The following is a 17067-nucleotide window of genomic DNA, read 5'->3' on the forward strand; positions in this document are numbered from 1 at the left end:
TGAATGTCATGCTGAATATAGTGTTCAAAACATTATGAACACCTGCTCTTTCCATGACATCGAGTGACCAGGTGTATCCAGGTGAAAGCTATGATCCCTTATTGATGTCACTTGTTAAATCCACATCAATCAGTGTAGATGAAGGGGAGGAGACAGGTTAAAGAAGGATTTTAAAGTCTTGAGACATGGATTGTGTGTGTGCCATTGAGAGTGAATGGGCAAGACAAAATATTTAAGTGCCTTTGAACGGGTTATGGTAGTAGGTGCCAGGAGCACCGGTTTGAGTGTGTCAAGAATTGCAATGCTGCTGGGTTTTTCACACTCAACAGCTTCCCATGTGTATCAAGAATGGTCAACCACCCACAGGACATCCAGCCAACTTGACACAACTGTGGGAAGATTGAGTCAACATGGGCCGTGTATATCCCCCCTCAAGCCGATACCACGACGGCCCTCAAAGAACTTCACTGGACCTTATGCAAACTGGAAACCACATATCCTGAGGCTGCATTTATTGTAGCCGGGGATTTTAACAAAGCGAATTTGAGGACTAGGCTGCCGAAGTTCTATCAACATATCGATTGTTGTACTCGGGCTGCTAAAATCCTCAACCATTGCTATTCGAACTTCCGGGATGGTTATAAGGCCCTCCCCCGCCCTCCTTTCGGCAAATCTGACCACGACTCCATTTTGCTCCTCCCCTCCTATAGGCAGAAACTCAATCAGGAAGTACCTGTGCTAAGAACTATTCAACGCTGGTCGGACCAATCGGAATCTACGCTTCAAGATTGTTTTGATCACGCGGACTGGGATATGTTCCGGGTAGCTTGCGAAAATAATTTCGACAAATACTCTGAAACGGTGACTGAGTTTATCAGGAAGTGTATAGGTGATGTTGTTCCCACTGTGACTATTAAAACCTACCCTAACCAGAAACCGTGGATAGATGGCAGCATTCGCGCAAATCTGAAAGCGCGAACCACCGCATTTAACCATGGCAAGGTGACTGGGAATATGGCAGAATACAAACAGTGTAGCTACTCACTCCGCAAGGCAATTAAACTGGCAAAACATCAGTATAGAGACAAAGTGGAGTCACAATTCAACAGCTCAGAGACGTATGTGGCAGGGTCTACAGACAATCACGGACTACAAAAGGAAAACCAGCCACATCACCGACGCCGACGTCTCGCTTCCAGACAAGATAAACACTTTCTTTGCCCGCTTTGAGGATAATACAGTGCCACTGACGAGGCCCACTACCAAGGACTGTGGCCTCTCCTTCTCCGTGGCTGACGTGAGTAAGACATTTAAGCATGTTAACCCCCGCAAGGCTGCCGGCCCAGACGGCATCCCTAGCCGCATCCTCAGAGCATGCGCAGACCAGCTGGCTGGAGTGTTTACGGACATATTCAATCTCTCCCTATCCCAGTCTGCTGTCCCCACCTGCTTCAAGATGGCCACCATTGTTCCTGTACCCAAGAAAGCAAAGGTAACTGAACTAAATGACTATCGCCCCGTAGCGCTCACCTCTGTCATCATGAAGTGCTTTGAGAGACTAGTCAAGGATCATATCACCTCTACCTTACCTGTCACCCTAGACCCACTTCAATTTGTTTACTGCCCCAATAGATCCACAGACGATGCCATCGCCATCACACTGCACACTGCCCTATCCCATCTGGACAAGAGGAATACCTATGTAAGAATACTGTTCATTGACTATAGCTCAGCCTTCAACACCATAGTACCCTCCAAGCTCATCATTAAGCTCGAGGCCCTGGGTCTGAACCCCGCCCTGTGCAACTGGGTCCTGGACTTCCTGACGGGTCGCCCCCAGGTGGTGAAGGTAGGAAACAACATCTCCACTTCGCTGATCCTCAACACTGGGGCCCCACAAGGGTGCGTGCTCAGCCCCCCCCTTTACTCCCTGTTCACCCATGACTGCGTGGCCAAGCAAGCCTCCAACTCAATCATCAAGTTTGCAGACACAACAGTATTAGGCTTAATTACCAACAATGACGAGACCGCCTACAGGGAGGAGGTGAGGGCTCTGGGAGTGTGGTGCCAAGAAAATAACCTCTCACTCAACATCAACAAAACAAAGGAGATGATCGTGGACTTCAGGAAACAGTAGAGGGTGCACCCCCCTATCCACATCGACGGGACCGCAGTGGAGAAGGTGAAAAGCTTCAATTTCCTTGGCGTACACATCACTGACAAACTGAAATTGTCCACCCACACAGACAGTGTGGTGAAGAAGGCGCAACAGAACCTCTTCAACCTCAGGAGGCTGAAGAAATTTGGCTTGGCACCTAAAACCCTCACAAACTCTTACAGATGCACAATTGAGAGCATCCTGTCAGGCTGTATCACCGCCTGGTACGGCAACTGCACCGCCCGCAACCGCAGGGCTCTCCAGAGGGTGGTGCGATCTGCCGAACGCATTACCGGGGGCAAACTACCCGCCCTCCAGGACACCTACAGCACCCGATGTCACAGGAAGGCCAAAAAGATAATCAAGGACATCAATCACCCGAGCCACTGCCTGTTCACCCCGCTATCATCCAGAAGGCGAGGTCAGTACAGGTGCATCAAAGCTGGGACCGAGAGAATGAAAAACAGCTTCTATCTCAAGGCCATCAGACTGTTAAATAGCCATCACTAGCACATTAGAGGCTGCTGCTGCCTATTGAAATCACTGGCCACTTTAAGAAATGGAACACTAGTCACTTTGGTAATGTTTACATATCTTGCAATACTCATCTCATATGTATATACTGTATTCTATAATATTCTACTGTATGTTAGTCCATGCCGCTCTTGTCCATATATGTATATATTCTTAAATTCCATTCCTTACTAGATTTGTGTGTATAGGGTATATGTTGTGAAATTTAGATATTACTTGTTAGATATTACTGCACTGTCGGAGCTAGAAGCGCAAGCATTTTGCTACACCCGCAATAACCAGACCTATAATCTGCTAAACATCAAAATACATATGTTGAGTTATTTGGCGAAAAATACAGACATTGGGGAAAAAGCACAGTCTTTTATTTAACCTACCATTTTCCTTTTTTGTGTTCTACATTTTGTTTTGCAATAACTTCACTTTTAATTCACAGGTCTAATTCTATGGCAGACAGGCAGGCAGCAGCACATTCTGAAAACTAACTGCAGAGCGAAGGCTCTTAAGATCTACCAGATGTGTATTCATTAGGAAAGTAGTCAGACCCCTTGACTTTTTCTACATTTTGTTATGTTACAGCCTTATTCTAAAATTGATTAAATAAAACATTTTATGATCATTCTACACACACTACCCCATAATGACAAAGCGGAAACAGGTTATTAGAAATAAAAAATGGATACCTTATTTACATAAGTATTCAGACCCTTTGCTATGAGACTCGGAATGGAGCTCAGGTGCATCCTGTTTCCATTGATCATCCTTGAGATGTTTCTACAACTTGATTGGAGTCCACCTGTGGTCAATTCAATTGATTGGACATGATTTGGAAAGGCACACACCTGTCTATATAAGTTCCCACAGTTGACAGTGCATGTCAGAGCAAAAACGAAGTCGAAGGAATTGTTCGTAGAGAACCGAGACAGGATTGTGTCGAGGCACAGATCTGGGGAAGGGTAACCAAAACATTCTGCAACATTGAAGGTCCCCAAGAACACAGTGGCCTCCATCATTTTAAAATGGAATTCGTTTGGAACCACCAAGACTCTTCCTAGAGCTGGCCGCCCGGCCAAACTGAGCAATCGGGGGAGAAGGGCCTTCATCAGAGAGGTGACCAAGAACCCAATGGTCACTCTGACAGAGCTCCAGAGTTCCTCTGTGGAGATGGGAGAACCTTCCAGAAGGACAACCATCTGTGCAGCACTCCACCAATCAGGCCTTTATGGTAGAGTGGCCAGACGGAAGCCACTCCTCAGTAAAAGGCACATGACAGCCCGCTTGGAGTTTGCCAAAAGGCACCTAAAGACTCTCAGACCATGAGAAACAAGATTCTCTGGTCTAATGAAACCAAGATTGAACTCTTTGGCCTGAATGCCAAGCGTCACTTCCGGAGGAAACCTGGCACCATCCCTACGGTGAAGCATGGTAGTGGCAGCATCATGCTGTGGGGATGTTTTCAGCGGCAGGGACTGGGAGACTAGTCAGGATCGAGGGAAAGATGAACGGGGCAAAGTACAGAGAGATCCTTGATGAAAACCTGCTCCAGAGCGCTCAGGACCTCAGAATGGGGCGAAGGTTCAACTTCCAACAGGACAACAACCCTAAGCACACAGCCAAGACAATGCACAAGCGACTTCGGGACAAGTCTCTGAATGTCCTTGAGTGGCCCAGCCAGAGACCGGACTTGAACCCAATCTAACATCTCTGGAGAGACCTGAAAATAGCTGTGCAGCGACGCTCCCCATCCAACCTGACAGAGCTTGAGAGGATCTGCAGAGAAGAATGGGAGAAACTCCCCAAATACAGGTGTGCCAAGCTTGTAGTGTCATACCCAAGAAAACTTGAGGCTGTAATCGCTGCCAAAGGTGCTTCAACAAAGTACTGAGTAAAGGGTCTGAATACTTATGTAAATGTGATATTTCCGTTTTTTTTTAAAATATATATATTAGCAGAAATGTCTATAAACCTGTTGTTGTTTTGTCATTATGGGGTGTTGTTGTTGTTGTGTGTAGACTGATGAGTAAACAACAACAACAATTGAAGCTGAACAACATGTGGAAAAGGTCAAGGGGTCTGAATATTTTCCAAATGCACTGTGTGTGTGTGTGTGTGTGTATATGTAAGTGTATACATACATACATACATACATACATACATACATACATACATACATACATACATACATACATACATACATACATACATACAGTACCAGTCAAAGGTTTGGACACCTACTCATATCTTGGCTATATACACAGGGTACCAGTATCGAGTCGATGTGCAGGGGTACGAGGTAATTGAGGTAGATAAATCTCATTCTATATGTTTTTGAGCGTCTATTTAAAATATTTCCAGATGTTATTAAACTAAGACAGCCAGACCAACATACAGCAGGGTGTTTCAATATGATCCGAAAACGACAGACGGCTGAACATGACTGGCCTTAGTTTATTGTATTATTTATCTCAGGGATCCTACTTGAAAGCCTAACAGAGAAGCAATTTCCAGTTTCGCTCATCACTAAGTCTAGACATTAAATCATAATGAAATATTTCTCTCTCTCTCTCTCTTTCTTTCTTTCTTTCTTTCTTTCTAGTTGTGGGAGAGAAGGAGAAGACCAGTGAGACGGTGAACGTGCGTACGCGTGACAACAAGGTGCACGGCGAGCGCAGCGTCAATGAGTGTATGGAGCGTCTCCAACAGCTGAAGGCCTCACGCAGCCGCAACGCAGAGGAGGAATTCTGATACCACTCTGACGGGCCTTTTCAGTATCTCAGAGAGGATTTCAACTTCGAGTCAAACACAAAGTGCAGATCAGAGTCCTTAAAGGCAACTCGCTCTGCCTGTCTTGTACTTAACTTGACTACACTTTTGTGTCCGCATTTCTTAATAAACTGTATTTTTGTTTTTTGAAAAATCACATTCTAATTCGTTGAAACGTTTTTATAAAATATTATAAAGAAATGGTTAGATGATCACGACTCTGGGCTTTCAGTGGAATCTCCAATGTCCTCTCTTGTAATATGTGAAACTCATGATACTGTTGATTGTCTGCTTGTAGTAATGTTACAAGGGATGACCTCTCTCTACTTTAAATTGATTTATACCACGTTGCCTCTTTCTCCTCGTTGGTTTACACTATAAAGGGAAACAAGAAAAGAACATCAAGTTTTACATTCAACTGTACCAAGTGGAGTTCACTGCTGTAAACTGTAGGAGCAACCATTTTCAATGTATCAAAATAATTTTGAAAATGTTAAAAAATATAACAATTCTTACATTGGTTTGGTTTTTATTATCCAATATCCTACCACCGGCCCTGTCCCCCTAACCCTAACCCGGCCCTGTCCCCCTAACCCTAACCCGGCCCTGTCCCCCTAACCCTGTCCAAAGTAGCACCGCTCTCGGCCCTGTCCAAAGTAGCACCGCTCTCGGCCCTGTCCAAAGTAGCACCGCTCTTGTAAAGATTGGTTGGTTTATTGATTTAGGAAAGAAAATAGAAGCTGTGTAGAACTCTATTAATAAATGTAGAAGCCCTGTAAAACCCTATTAATAGAAGCCCCGTAAAACCCTATTTAATAGAAGCCCTGTAAAACCCTATTTAATAGAAGCCCTGTAAAACCCTATTAATAGAAGCCCTGTAAAACCCTATTTAATAGAAGCCCTGTAAAACCCTATTAATAGAAGCCCTGTAAAACCCTATTTAATAGAAGCCCTGTAAAACCCTATTTAATAGAAGCCCTGTAAAACCCTATTAATAGAAGCCCTGTAAAACCCTATTAATAGAAGCCCTGTAAAACCCTATTTAATAGAAGCCCTGTAAAACCCTATTTAATAGAAGCCCTGTAAAACCCTATTTAATAGAAGCCCTGTAAAACCCTATTTAATAGAAGCCCTGTAAAACCCTATTTAATAGAAGCCGTGTAGAACCATATTTTCCGGATACAAGTCTGTCAAATTATGAAATGTAAACAAGTCGCGCATATTTTAATTTATTTTCACAGGGAGTCACCATTTGAGACCAAGGTCTCTTTTACAATGGAGCCCAAAATGTCATTCTGACTATATGACTAATAAAGAAGACGACAGACTGTTTTTTATCTGACCCTAGTCGAGATTAGGACTCTATTCAATCAGCATCGCAGCAGTTCAGCGTTACAGCTTGAAATGTAAAGGCAATGTTCCCGCGTTGGCAGAGACTGTATTCATGGTGAAGACTGCATGTCGGCTCAATCAGGAAGTACCTTTACGCTGTAACGCTTCAGTGATCCCGACCTTAAAGTTACTCAGTCTGTCGCTCAGCTGGTAGAGCATGGCGCTTGTAACGCCAGGGTAGTGGGTTCGATCCCCGGGACCACCCATACGTAAAAATTTATGCACACATGACTGACTGTAAGTCGCTTTGGATAAAAGCGTCTGCTAAATGGCATATATTATTATTTTATTTATTTACTTTCAGTTCCAGTTTATGGCGCTTCCTGAAAACAGCTGTCCTGGACTGGCACTGTGGTGATATGACTGATGATGGTCAACACCAGGTGACTTACAGGAAACTCATCCATTTATGTGAAATAGACTTTTGTAACACTACCTTTGCTTTGACTTGCTAACACCAGCCTCTAGTCTCCTGGGTTTGCACGTCAGCTAAGCTTGGCTGCTCCCTCCTGACACTTTGTAGTAAACACAGGTATCTAAACTGCTCTGAAGACACAGGAAACTTTGGGGTGTTCATAGCTGCAGGAAGTAGTTTGGGGGTGGGGTATGAAGGTAACTTAATGTCTTAAGTGTACAAGCACGTAAAGTATGATTTGCACATGTAAAATATGAGTTGCGCCTTTAATCAGTTTTATAGTTGCAAAAGTAACTTATTTTGAGAATGAATGCAACAACACTAGCAAGCAGGTAATGTGATGTGTGAACAAATCCAATAAGATTTTGCGTCTGGTGAATCTTCTGTGAATCAAAACTACATTTGCATGTCAAGTCTGTTTTGGCACTAATTTAGCGACTAACCTCTGCCAAAAGTTTAGCAGTTGTAAAAAAAAAAAAAAAAAGAATGTGTTCTTGTAAGAGGTGCTCTGCAGACAACCAGGAGAGCTCTGGTGGGCGACCTTTTTCTGCCGACCAATCAGGTGAAGTGTTATCCTTCTGGAACATGCTTTCAAACGGGCTCGTCCTGGAAGCATGGATCAAATTTGTTGAAATTACTAAATGGTATTCACAGAATTTGAAAGCTACAGCAAGTAGTAGTTCTTACTTGGATAGGAGAGGAGCTAGTTGTTTATCAGATCTAGATCAGTGTCATCGTGTAGCTCCTATAGGAAGTAACTGCTACTTTCTCTGGACCTTGTCCCGGCTTTATGCTCACTCAGCTTTGTCTCTATTTCCTTCTCTCTCTGATCAACAAGTCAGCCCTGTCTCACTGAGCACTGCCTAGCATGGAAGATGTGTCTCAATACTTCAGGTTATTTTGTGTTTAGGGTGATATTTTTGATACTTTGTCTCTCTACTGGCAGTCTGCTCTCTATAGTATAAAGAGGTGAGCCTAGATAAGGAGAAAGGACAAGGCTGTCAGAGTTCTGATTCTGAAAGAATTGGGGTTACGCTTCCATGAACAGGAAGAGTGGAATATCTGAATCCTGAAATATGGGCCCTGGTCAAAAGCTGTGCACTACATAGGGGAAGAGGGTGCCATTTGCTCTTCTTGCTGATGGACAGACATGTAGTTACTCATTTCTTTTTTTTTGTATTTAACTTTTATTCAAGTTTTGTTGTCGTTCTACTTGTGCTTCTTGACGAAGTCGAGGTACTCGTTGACGTCATCAGGTGAACCCACAACAAACGGAACTCTCTGATGGATGTTGGTTGGAACCACATCTAGGACACGCTCTTCTCCCGTGGTCGCCACGCCTCCACACTGCTCGATCAAGAAGGCGATGGGGTTGCACTCGTACAGCAAACGCAGCTAGGGAAGGGAGGGACACGGATACACACCATGATTAGGAGAGGGAATGGAACACGGATACACACCATGATTAGGAGAGGGAATGGAACACGGATACACACCATGATTAGGAGAGGGAATGGAACACGGATACACCATGATTAGGAGAGGGAATGGAACACACCATGATTAGGGGAGGGAATGGAACACACCATGATTAGGAGAGGGAATGGAACACGGATACACCATGATTAGGAGAGGGAATGGAACACGGATATACACCATGATTAGGAGAGGGAATGGAACACGGATACACACCATGATTAGGAGAGGGAATGGAACACGGATACACACCATGATTAGGGGAGGGAATGGAACACGGATACACCATGATTAGGGGAGGGAATGGAACACGGATACACACCATGATTAGGGGAGGGAATGGAACACGGATACACACCATGATTAGGAGAGGGAATGGAACACGGATACACACCATGATTAGGGGAGGGAATGGAACACGGATACACACCATGATTAGGAGAGGGAATGGAACACGGATACACACCATGATTAGGAGAGGGAATGGAACACGGATACACACCATGATTAGGAGAGGGAATGGAACACGGATACACACCATGATTAGGAGAGGGAATGGAACACGGATACACACCATGATTAGGGGAGGGAATGGAACACGGATACACACCATGATTAGGGGAGGGAATGGAACACGGATTACACACCATGATTAGGGGAGGGAATGGAACACGGATACACCATGATTAGGGGAGGGAATGGAACACAGGATACACACCATGATTAGGGGAGGGAATGGAACACGGATACACACCATGATTAGGGGAGGGAATGGAACACGGACACACACCATGATTAGGGGAGGGAATGGAACACGGATACACACCATGATTAGGAGAGGGAATGGAACACGGACACACACCATGATTAGGGGAGGGAATGGAACACGGACACACACCATGATTAGGGGAGGGAATGGAACACGGATACACACCATGATTAGGGGAGGGAATGGAACACGGATACACACCATGATTAGGGGAGGGAATGGAACACGGATACACACCATGATTAGGGGAGGGAATGGAACATGGATACACACCATGATTAGGAGAGGGAATGGAACACGGATACACCATGATTAGGGGAGGGAATGGAACACGGATACACACCATGATTAGGGGAGGGAATGGAACACGGATACACCATGATTAGGGGAGGGAATGGAACACGGATACACCATGATTAGGAGAGGGAATGGAACACGGATACACACCATGATTAGGAGAGGGAATGGAACACGGATACACACCATGATTAGGGGAGGGAATGGAACACGGATACACCATGATTAGGGGAGGGAATGGAACACGGATACACCATGATTAGGGGAGGGAATGGAACACGGATACACCATGATTAGGGGAGGGAATGGAACACGGATCACACCATGATTAGGGGAGGGAATGGAACACGGATACACACCATGATTAGGAGAGGGAATGGAACACGGATACACCATGATTAGGAGAGGGAATGGAACACGGATACACCATGATTAGGGGAGGGAATGGAACACGGATACACACCATGATTAGGAGAGGGAATGGAACACGGATACACACCATGATTAGGAGAGGGAATGGAACACGGATACACACCATGATTAGGAGAGGGAATGTGAACACGGATACACCATGATTAGGGGAGGGAATGTGAAGGAGTGATACACACCATGATTAGGAGAGGGAATGTGAAGGAGTGATACACACCATGATTAGGAGAGGGAATGTGAAGGAGTGATACACACCATGATTAGGGGAGGGAATGTGAAGGATACACCATGATTAGGGGAGGGAATGGAACACGGATACACACCATGATTAGGGGAGGGAATGTGAAGGAGTGATGCACACCATGATTAGGAGAGGGAATGTGAAGGAGTGATCACTGCTTTCAAACTATTTCACTTGATTAGCTATTGTTTATACCTTTCTTTACTTTCCTTCTCATAGCCAGAGAGAGACCTGGGTCCGGTTTCCCCATAGCCAGAGAGAGACCTGGGTCCGGTTTCCCCATAGCAGAGAGACCTGGGCCCGGTTTCCCCATAGCCAGAGAGACCTGGGCCCGGTTGCCCCATAGCCAGAGAGCCCTGGGCCCGGTTTCCCCATAGCCAGAGAGCCCTGGGCCCGGTTTCCCCATAGCCAGAGAGACCTGGGCCTGGTTTCCCCATAGCAGAGAGACCTGGGCCCGGTTTCCCTATAGCCAGAGAGACCTGGGCCTGGTTTCCCCATAGCCAGAGAGACCTGGGCCTGGTTTCCCCATAGCAGAGAGACCTGGGCCCGGTTTCCCCATAGCCAGAGAGCCCTGGGCCCGGTTTCCCCATAGCCAGAGAGCCCTGGGTCCGGTTTCCCCATAGCCGAGAGAGATCTGGGCCCGGTTTCCCCATAGCCAGAGAGCCCTGGGTCCGGTTTCCCCATAGCCAGAGAGATCTGGGCCCGGTTTCCCCATAGCCAGAGAGCCCTGGGCCCGGTTTCCCCATAGCCAGAGAGACCTGGGCCCGGTTTCCCCATAGCCAGAGAGACCTGGGCCCGGTTTCCCCATAGCCAGAGAGACCTGGGTCCGGTTTCCCCATAGCCAGAGAGACCTGGGTCCGGTTTCCCCATAGCCAGAGAGACCTGAGCCCGGTTTCCCCATAGCCAGAGAGCCCTGGGCCCGGTTTCCCCATAGCCAGAGACCCCTGGGCCCGGTTTCCCCATAGCCAGAGACCCCTGGGCCCGGTTTCCCCATAGCAGAGAGACCTGGGTCCGGTTTCCCCATAGCAGAGAGACCTGGGCCCGGTTTCCCCATAGCCAGAGAGACCTGGGCCCGGTTTCCCCATAGCCAGAGAGCCCTGGGCCCGGTTTCCCCATAGCCAGAGAGCCCTGGGCCCGGTTTCCCCATAGCCAGAGAGACCTGGGCCTGGTTTCCCCATAGCAGAGAGACCTGGGCCCGGTTTCCCTATAGCCAGAGAGCCCTGGGCCCGGTTTCCCCATAGCCAGAGAGCCCTGGGTCCGGTTTCCCCATAGCCAGAGAGATCTGGGCCCGGTTTCCCCATAGCCAGAGAGCCCTGGGCCCGGTTTCCCCCATAGCCAGAGAGACCTGGGCCGGTTTTCCCCATAGCCAGAGAGACCTGGGCCCGGTTTCCCCATAGCCAGAGAGACCTGGGTCCGGTTTCCCCATAGCCAGAGAGACCTGGGTCCGGTTTCCCCATAGCCAGAGAGACCTGGGTCCGGTTTCCCCATAGCCAGAGAGACCTGAGCCCGGTTTCCCCATAGCCAGAGACCCCTGGGCCCGGTTTCCCCATAGCCAGAGACCCCTGGGCCCGGTTTCCCCATAGCAGAGAGACCTGGGCCCGGTTTCCCCATAGCCAGAGAGACCTGGGCCCGGTTTCCCCATAGCCAGAGAGACCTGGGCCCGGTTTCCCCATAGCCTTACACAGGAAGCGGCACAGGTCCTAATCCAGGCACTTGTCATCTCCCGTCTGGATTACTGCAACTCGCTGTTGGCTGGGCTCCCTGCCTGTGCCATTAAACCCCTACAACTCATCCAGAATGCCGCAGTCCGTCTGGTGTTCATCCTTCCCAAGTTCTCTCACGTCACCCCGCTCCTCCGCACACTCCACTGGCTTCCAGTTGAAGCTCGCATCTGCTACAAGACCATGGTGCTTGCCTACGGAGCTGTGAGGGGAACGGCACCTCCGTACCTTCAGGCTCTGATCAGTCCCTACACCCAAACGAGGGCACTGCGTTCATCCACCTCTGGCCTGCTGGCCCCACTACCTCTGCGGAAGCACAGTTCCCGCTCAGCCCAGTCAAAACTGTTCGCTGCTCTGGCACCCCAATGGTGGAACAAGCTCCCTCACGACGCCAGGACAGCGGAGTCACTGACCACCTTCCGGAGACACTTGAAACCCCACCTCTTTAAGGAATACCTGGGATAGGATAAAGTAATCCTTCTACCCCCCCCCCCCCTTACCCCACCCCCCCAAAAAAAACATTGTAAAGTGGTTATCCCACTGGCTATAAGGTGAATGGACCAATTTGTAAGTTGCTCTGGATAAGAGCGTCTGCTAAATGACGTAAATGTAATGTATTACTACAGCTGTAATGGTATTACTACAGCTATTAATGGTATTACCACAGCTATAATGGTATTACTACAGATATAATGGTATTACTACAGCTATTAATGGTATTACTGCATCTATAATCCTCAGAGCATGCGCAGACCAGCTGGCTGGAGTGTATATGGACATATTCAATCTCTCCCTATCCCAGTCTGCTGTCCCAACATGCTTCAAGATGGCCACCATTGTTCCTGTACCCAAGAAAGCAAAGGTAACTGAACTAAATGACTATCGCCCCGTAGCACTCACCTCTGTCATCATGAAGTGCTTTGAGAGACTAGTCAAGGATCATATCACCTCTACCTTACCTGTCACCCTAGACCCACTTCAATTTGCTTACAGCCCCAAGAGATCCACAGACGATGCCATCGAAATCACTCTTCACAGTGCCCTATCCCATCTGGACAAGAGGAATACCTATGTAAGAATGCTGTTCATTGACTATAGCTCAGCATTCAACACCATAGCACCCTCCAAGCTCATCATTTAAGCTCGAGGCCCTGGGTCTGAACCTCACCCTGTGCAACTGGGTCCTGGACTTCCTGACGGGCCGCCCCCAGGTGGTGAAGGTAGGAAACAACACCTCCACTTCGCTGATCCTCAACACTGTGGCCCCACAAGTGTGCGTGCTCAGCCCCCTCCTGTACTCCCTGTTCACCCATGACTACGTGGCCAAGCACGCCTCCAACTCAATCATCAAGTTTGTAGACGACACAACAGTATTAGGCTTGATTAGCAGCAATGACGAGACAGTCTACAGGGAGGAGGTGAGGGCTCTGGGAGTGTGGTGCCAGGAAAATAACCTCTCACTCAACGTCAACAAAACAAAAGGAGATGATCGTGGACTTCAGGAAACAGCAGAGGGTGCACCCCCCTATCCACATCGACGGGACCGCAGTGGAGAAGGTGGAAAGCTTCAAGTTCCTTGGCGTACACATCACTGACAATCTGAAATGGTCCACCCACACAGACAGTGTGGTGAAGAAGGCGCAACAGAGTCTCTTCAACCTCAGGAGACTGAAGAAATTCGGCTTGGCACCTAAAACCCTCACAAACTTTTACAGATGCACAATTGAGAGCATCCTGTCGGGCTGTATCATCACCTGGTACAGCAACTGCACCGCCCGCAATCACAGGGCTCTCCAGAGGGTGGTGCAGTCTGCCGAACGCATTACCGGGGGCAAACTACCCACCTTCCAGGACACCTACAGCACCCGATGTCACAGGAAGGCCAAAAATATAATCAAGGACATCAACCACCCGAGCCACTGCCTGTTCACCCCGCTATCATCCAGAAGGCGAGGTCAGTACAGGTGCATAAAAGCTGTGACCGAGAGAATGAAAAACAGCTTCCATCTCAAGGCCATCAGACTGTTAAATAGCCATCACTAGCACATTAGAGGCTGCTGCTGCCTATTGAAATCACTGGCCACTTTAAGAAATGGAACACTAGTCTCTTTAATAATGTTTACATATCTTGCAATACTCATCTCATATGTATATACTGTATTATATAATATTCTACTGTATCTTAGTCCATGCCGCTCTGTCATTGCTTGTCCATATATGTATATATTCTTAAATTCCATTCCTAACTTAGATTTGTGTGTATTGGGTATATGTTGTGAAATTGTTAGATATTACTTGTTAAATATTACTGCACTGTCGGAGATAGAAGCACAAGCATTTCGCTACACCTGAAATAACTTCTGCTAAACACGTGTATGTGACAAATAACATTTGATTTGATTTGAGGTGCCCTTGGAGAGTTCCTTAATGTGCTTGACACCTTGATAAGCTAATTTCCTGACAATGGCTTAACGCTCTTCGTACTTGGCGACTTCAACCTCCCGACGTCTGCCTTCGATTCATTTCTTTCCCCTCCTTGCCTCTTTTGACCTCACCCTTTCCCAATTCCCTCCAACTCACAAGGCAGGCAATACGCTTGACCTCATCTTTACTAGAGGCTGCTCGCCTACTAATCTCACTGCAACCCCCCTCCAGGTCTCTGATCACTACTTTGTTTCCTTTTCTGCCTCCCTTTCCTCCAACCCTAACCACTCAGCCCCTAACCCTAACCCTAACCCTAACCCCAACCCTAACCACTCAGCCCCAACCCAGATGGTCATGCGCCGTTTTAATCTTTACGCTCTCTCTTCCATTACTCTCTCCTCTTCTATCCTATCATCTCTCCCTTCTGCTAAATTCTTCTCCCTTCTGTCTCCTGATTCTGCCTCTTCGACTCAACTCTCCTCCCTTTCTGCATCCTATGACTCGCACTGTCCCCTTTCCTCCCGGCCGGCTCGGCCCTCCCCTCCTGCTCTGTGGCTGAGTGACTCATTTTGAGCTTACAGAACAGGGCTGAGTGACTCATTGTGAGCTTCCAGAACAGGGCTGAGTGACTCATTGTGAGCTTCCAGAACAGGGCTGCGGGCAGCTGAGAGAAAATGGAGGGAAACTAAACTTCCAGAGGACCTATCATCCTTTCCCTCCCTCCTCTCTACCTTCCCTTCCTCTGTATCTGCTGCTAAAGCCATCCTTTCCCTCCCTCCTCTCTACCTCCTCTTCCTCTGTATCTGCTGCTAAAGCCATCCTTTCACTCCCTCCTCTCTACCTTCTCTTCCTCTGTATCTGCTGCTAAAGCCATCCTTTCACTCCCTCCTCTCTACCTCCTCTTCCTCTGTATCTGCTGCTAAAGCCATCCTTTCCCTCCCTCCTCTCTACCTTCCCTTCCTCTGTATCTGCTGCTAAAGCCATCCTTTCCCTCCCTCCTCTCTACCTTCTCTTCCTCTGTATCTGCTGCTAAAGCCATCCGTTCACTCCCTCCTCTCTACCTTCTCTTCCTCTGTATCTGCTGCTAAAGCCATCCTTTCCCTCCCTCCTCTCTACCTTCTCTTCCTCTGTATCTGCTGCTAAAGCCATCCTTTCACTCCCTCCTCTCTACCTTCTCTTCCTCTGTATCTGCTGCTAAAGCCATCCTTTCCCCTCCCTCCTCTCTACCTTCTCTTCCTCTGTATCTGCTGCTAAAGCCATCCTTTCCCTCCCTCCTCTCTACCTTCTCTTCCTCTGTATCTGCTGCTAAAGCCATCCTTTCACTCCCTCCTCTCTACCTTCTCTTCCTCTGTATCTGCTGCTAAAGCCATCCTTTCCCTCCTCCTCTCTACCTTCTCTTCCTCTGTATCCGCTGCTAAAGCCATCCTTTCACTCCCTCCTCTCTACCTTCTCTTCCTCTGTATCTGCTGCTAAAGCCATCCTTTCACTCCCTCCTCTCTACCTTCTCTTCCTCTGTATCTGCTGCTAAAGCCATCCTTTCACTCCCTCCTCTCTACCTTCTCTTCCTCTGTATCTGCTGCTAAAGCCATCCTTTCCCTCCCTGCTCTCTACCTTCTCTTCCTCTGTATCTGCTGCTAAAGCCATCCTTTCACTCCCTCCTCTCTACCTTCTCTTCCTCTGTATCTGCTGCTAAAGCCATCCTTTCCCTCCCTCCTCTCTACCTTCTCTTCCTCTGTATCTGCTGCTAAAGCCATCCTTTCACTCCCTCCTCTCTACCTTCTCTTCCTCTGTATCTGCTGCTAAAGCCATCCTTTCCCTCCCTCCTCTCTACCTTCTCTTCCTCTGTATCTGCTGCTAAAGCCATCCGTTCACTCCCTCCTCTCTACCTTCTCTTCCTCTGTATCTGCTGCTAAAGCCATCCTTTCCCTCCCTCCTCTCTACCTTCTCTTCCTCTGTATCTGCTGCTAAAGCCATCCTTTCACTCCCTCCTCTCTACCTTCTCTTCCTCTGTATCTGCTGCTAAAGCCATCCTTTCCCTCCCTCCTCTCTACCTTCTCTTCCTCTGTATCTGCTGCTAAAGCCATCCTTTCACTCCCTCCTCTCTACCTTCTCTTCCTCTGTATCTGCTGCTAAAGCCATCCTTTCCCCTCCCTCCTCTCTACCTTCCCTTCCTCTGTATCTGCTGCTAAAGCCATCCTTTCACTCCCTCCTCTCTACCTTCTCTTCCTCTGTATCTGCTGCTAAAGCCATCCTTTCCCTCCCTCCTCTCTACCTTCTCTTCCTCTGTATCTGCTGCTAAAGCCATCCTTTCACTCCCTCCTCTCTACCTTCTCTTCCTCTGTATCTGCTGCTAAAGCCATCCTTTCACTCCCTCCTCTCTACCTTCTCTTCCTCTGTATCTGCTGCTAAAGCCATCCTTTCCCTCCCTCCTCTCTACCTTCTCTTCCT

General features: G+C 47.8%; 2 protein-coding genes across 2 annotated transcripts in view; one reads left to right on the forward strand and one right to left on the reverse strand.

The window, feature by feature from the left end:
* LOC121584341 (threonine--tRNA ligase 1, cytoplasmic) overlaps positions 1–5972 on the forward strand; it is a 69715-nt gene extending 63743 nt beyond the window's left edge. Inside the window, exon 16 of the mRNA XM_045216960.1 lies at positions 5289–5972. Within this exon, the coding sequence (XP_045072895.1) occupies positions 5289–5437 (149 nt within the window). The 3' untranslated portion in view covers positions 5438–5972. The remainder of the gene's footprint in view (positions 1–5288) is intronic.
* Positions 5973–8425: 2453 nt separating this feature from the next.
* fbp2 (fructose-1,6-bisphosphatase 2) overlaps positions 8426–17067 on the reverse strand; it is a 35791-nt gene continuing 27149 nt past the window's right edge. Inside the window, exon 8 of the mRNA XM_045216961.1 lies at positions 8426–8657. Within this exon, the coding sequence (XP_045072896.1) occupies positions 8472–8657 (186 nt within the window). The 3' untranslated portion in view covers positions 8426–8471. The remainder of the gene's footprint in view (positions 8658–17067) is intronic.

Source organism: Coregonus clupeaformis, unplaced genomic scaffold (assembly GCF_020615455.1).
Source record: "Coregonus clupeaformis isolate EN_2021a unplaced genomic scaffold, ASM2061545v1 scaf0873, whole genome shotgun sequence".
Classification (NCBI taxonomy): domain Eukaryota; kingdom Metazoa; phylum Chordata; class Actinopteri; order Salmoniformes; family Salmonidae; genus Coregonus; species Coregonus clupeaformis.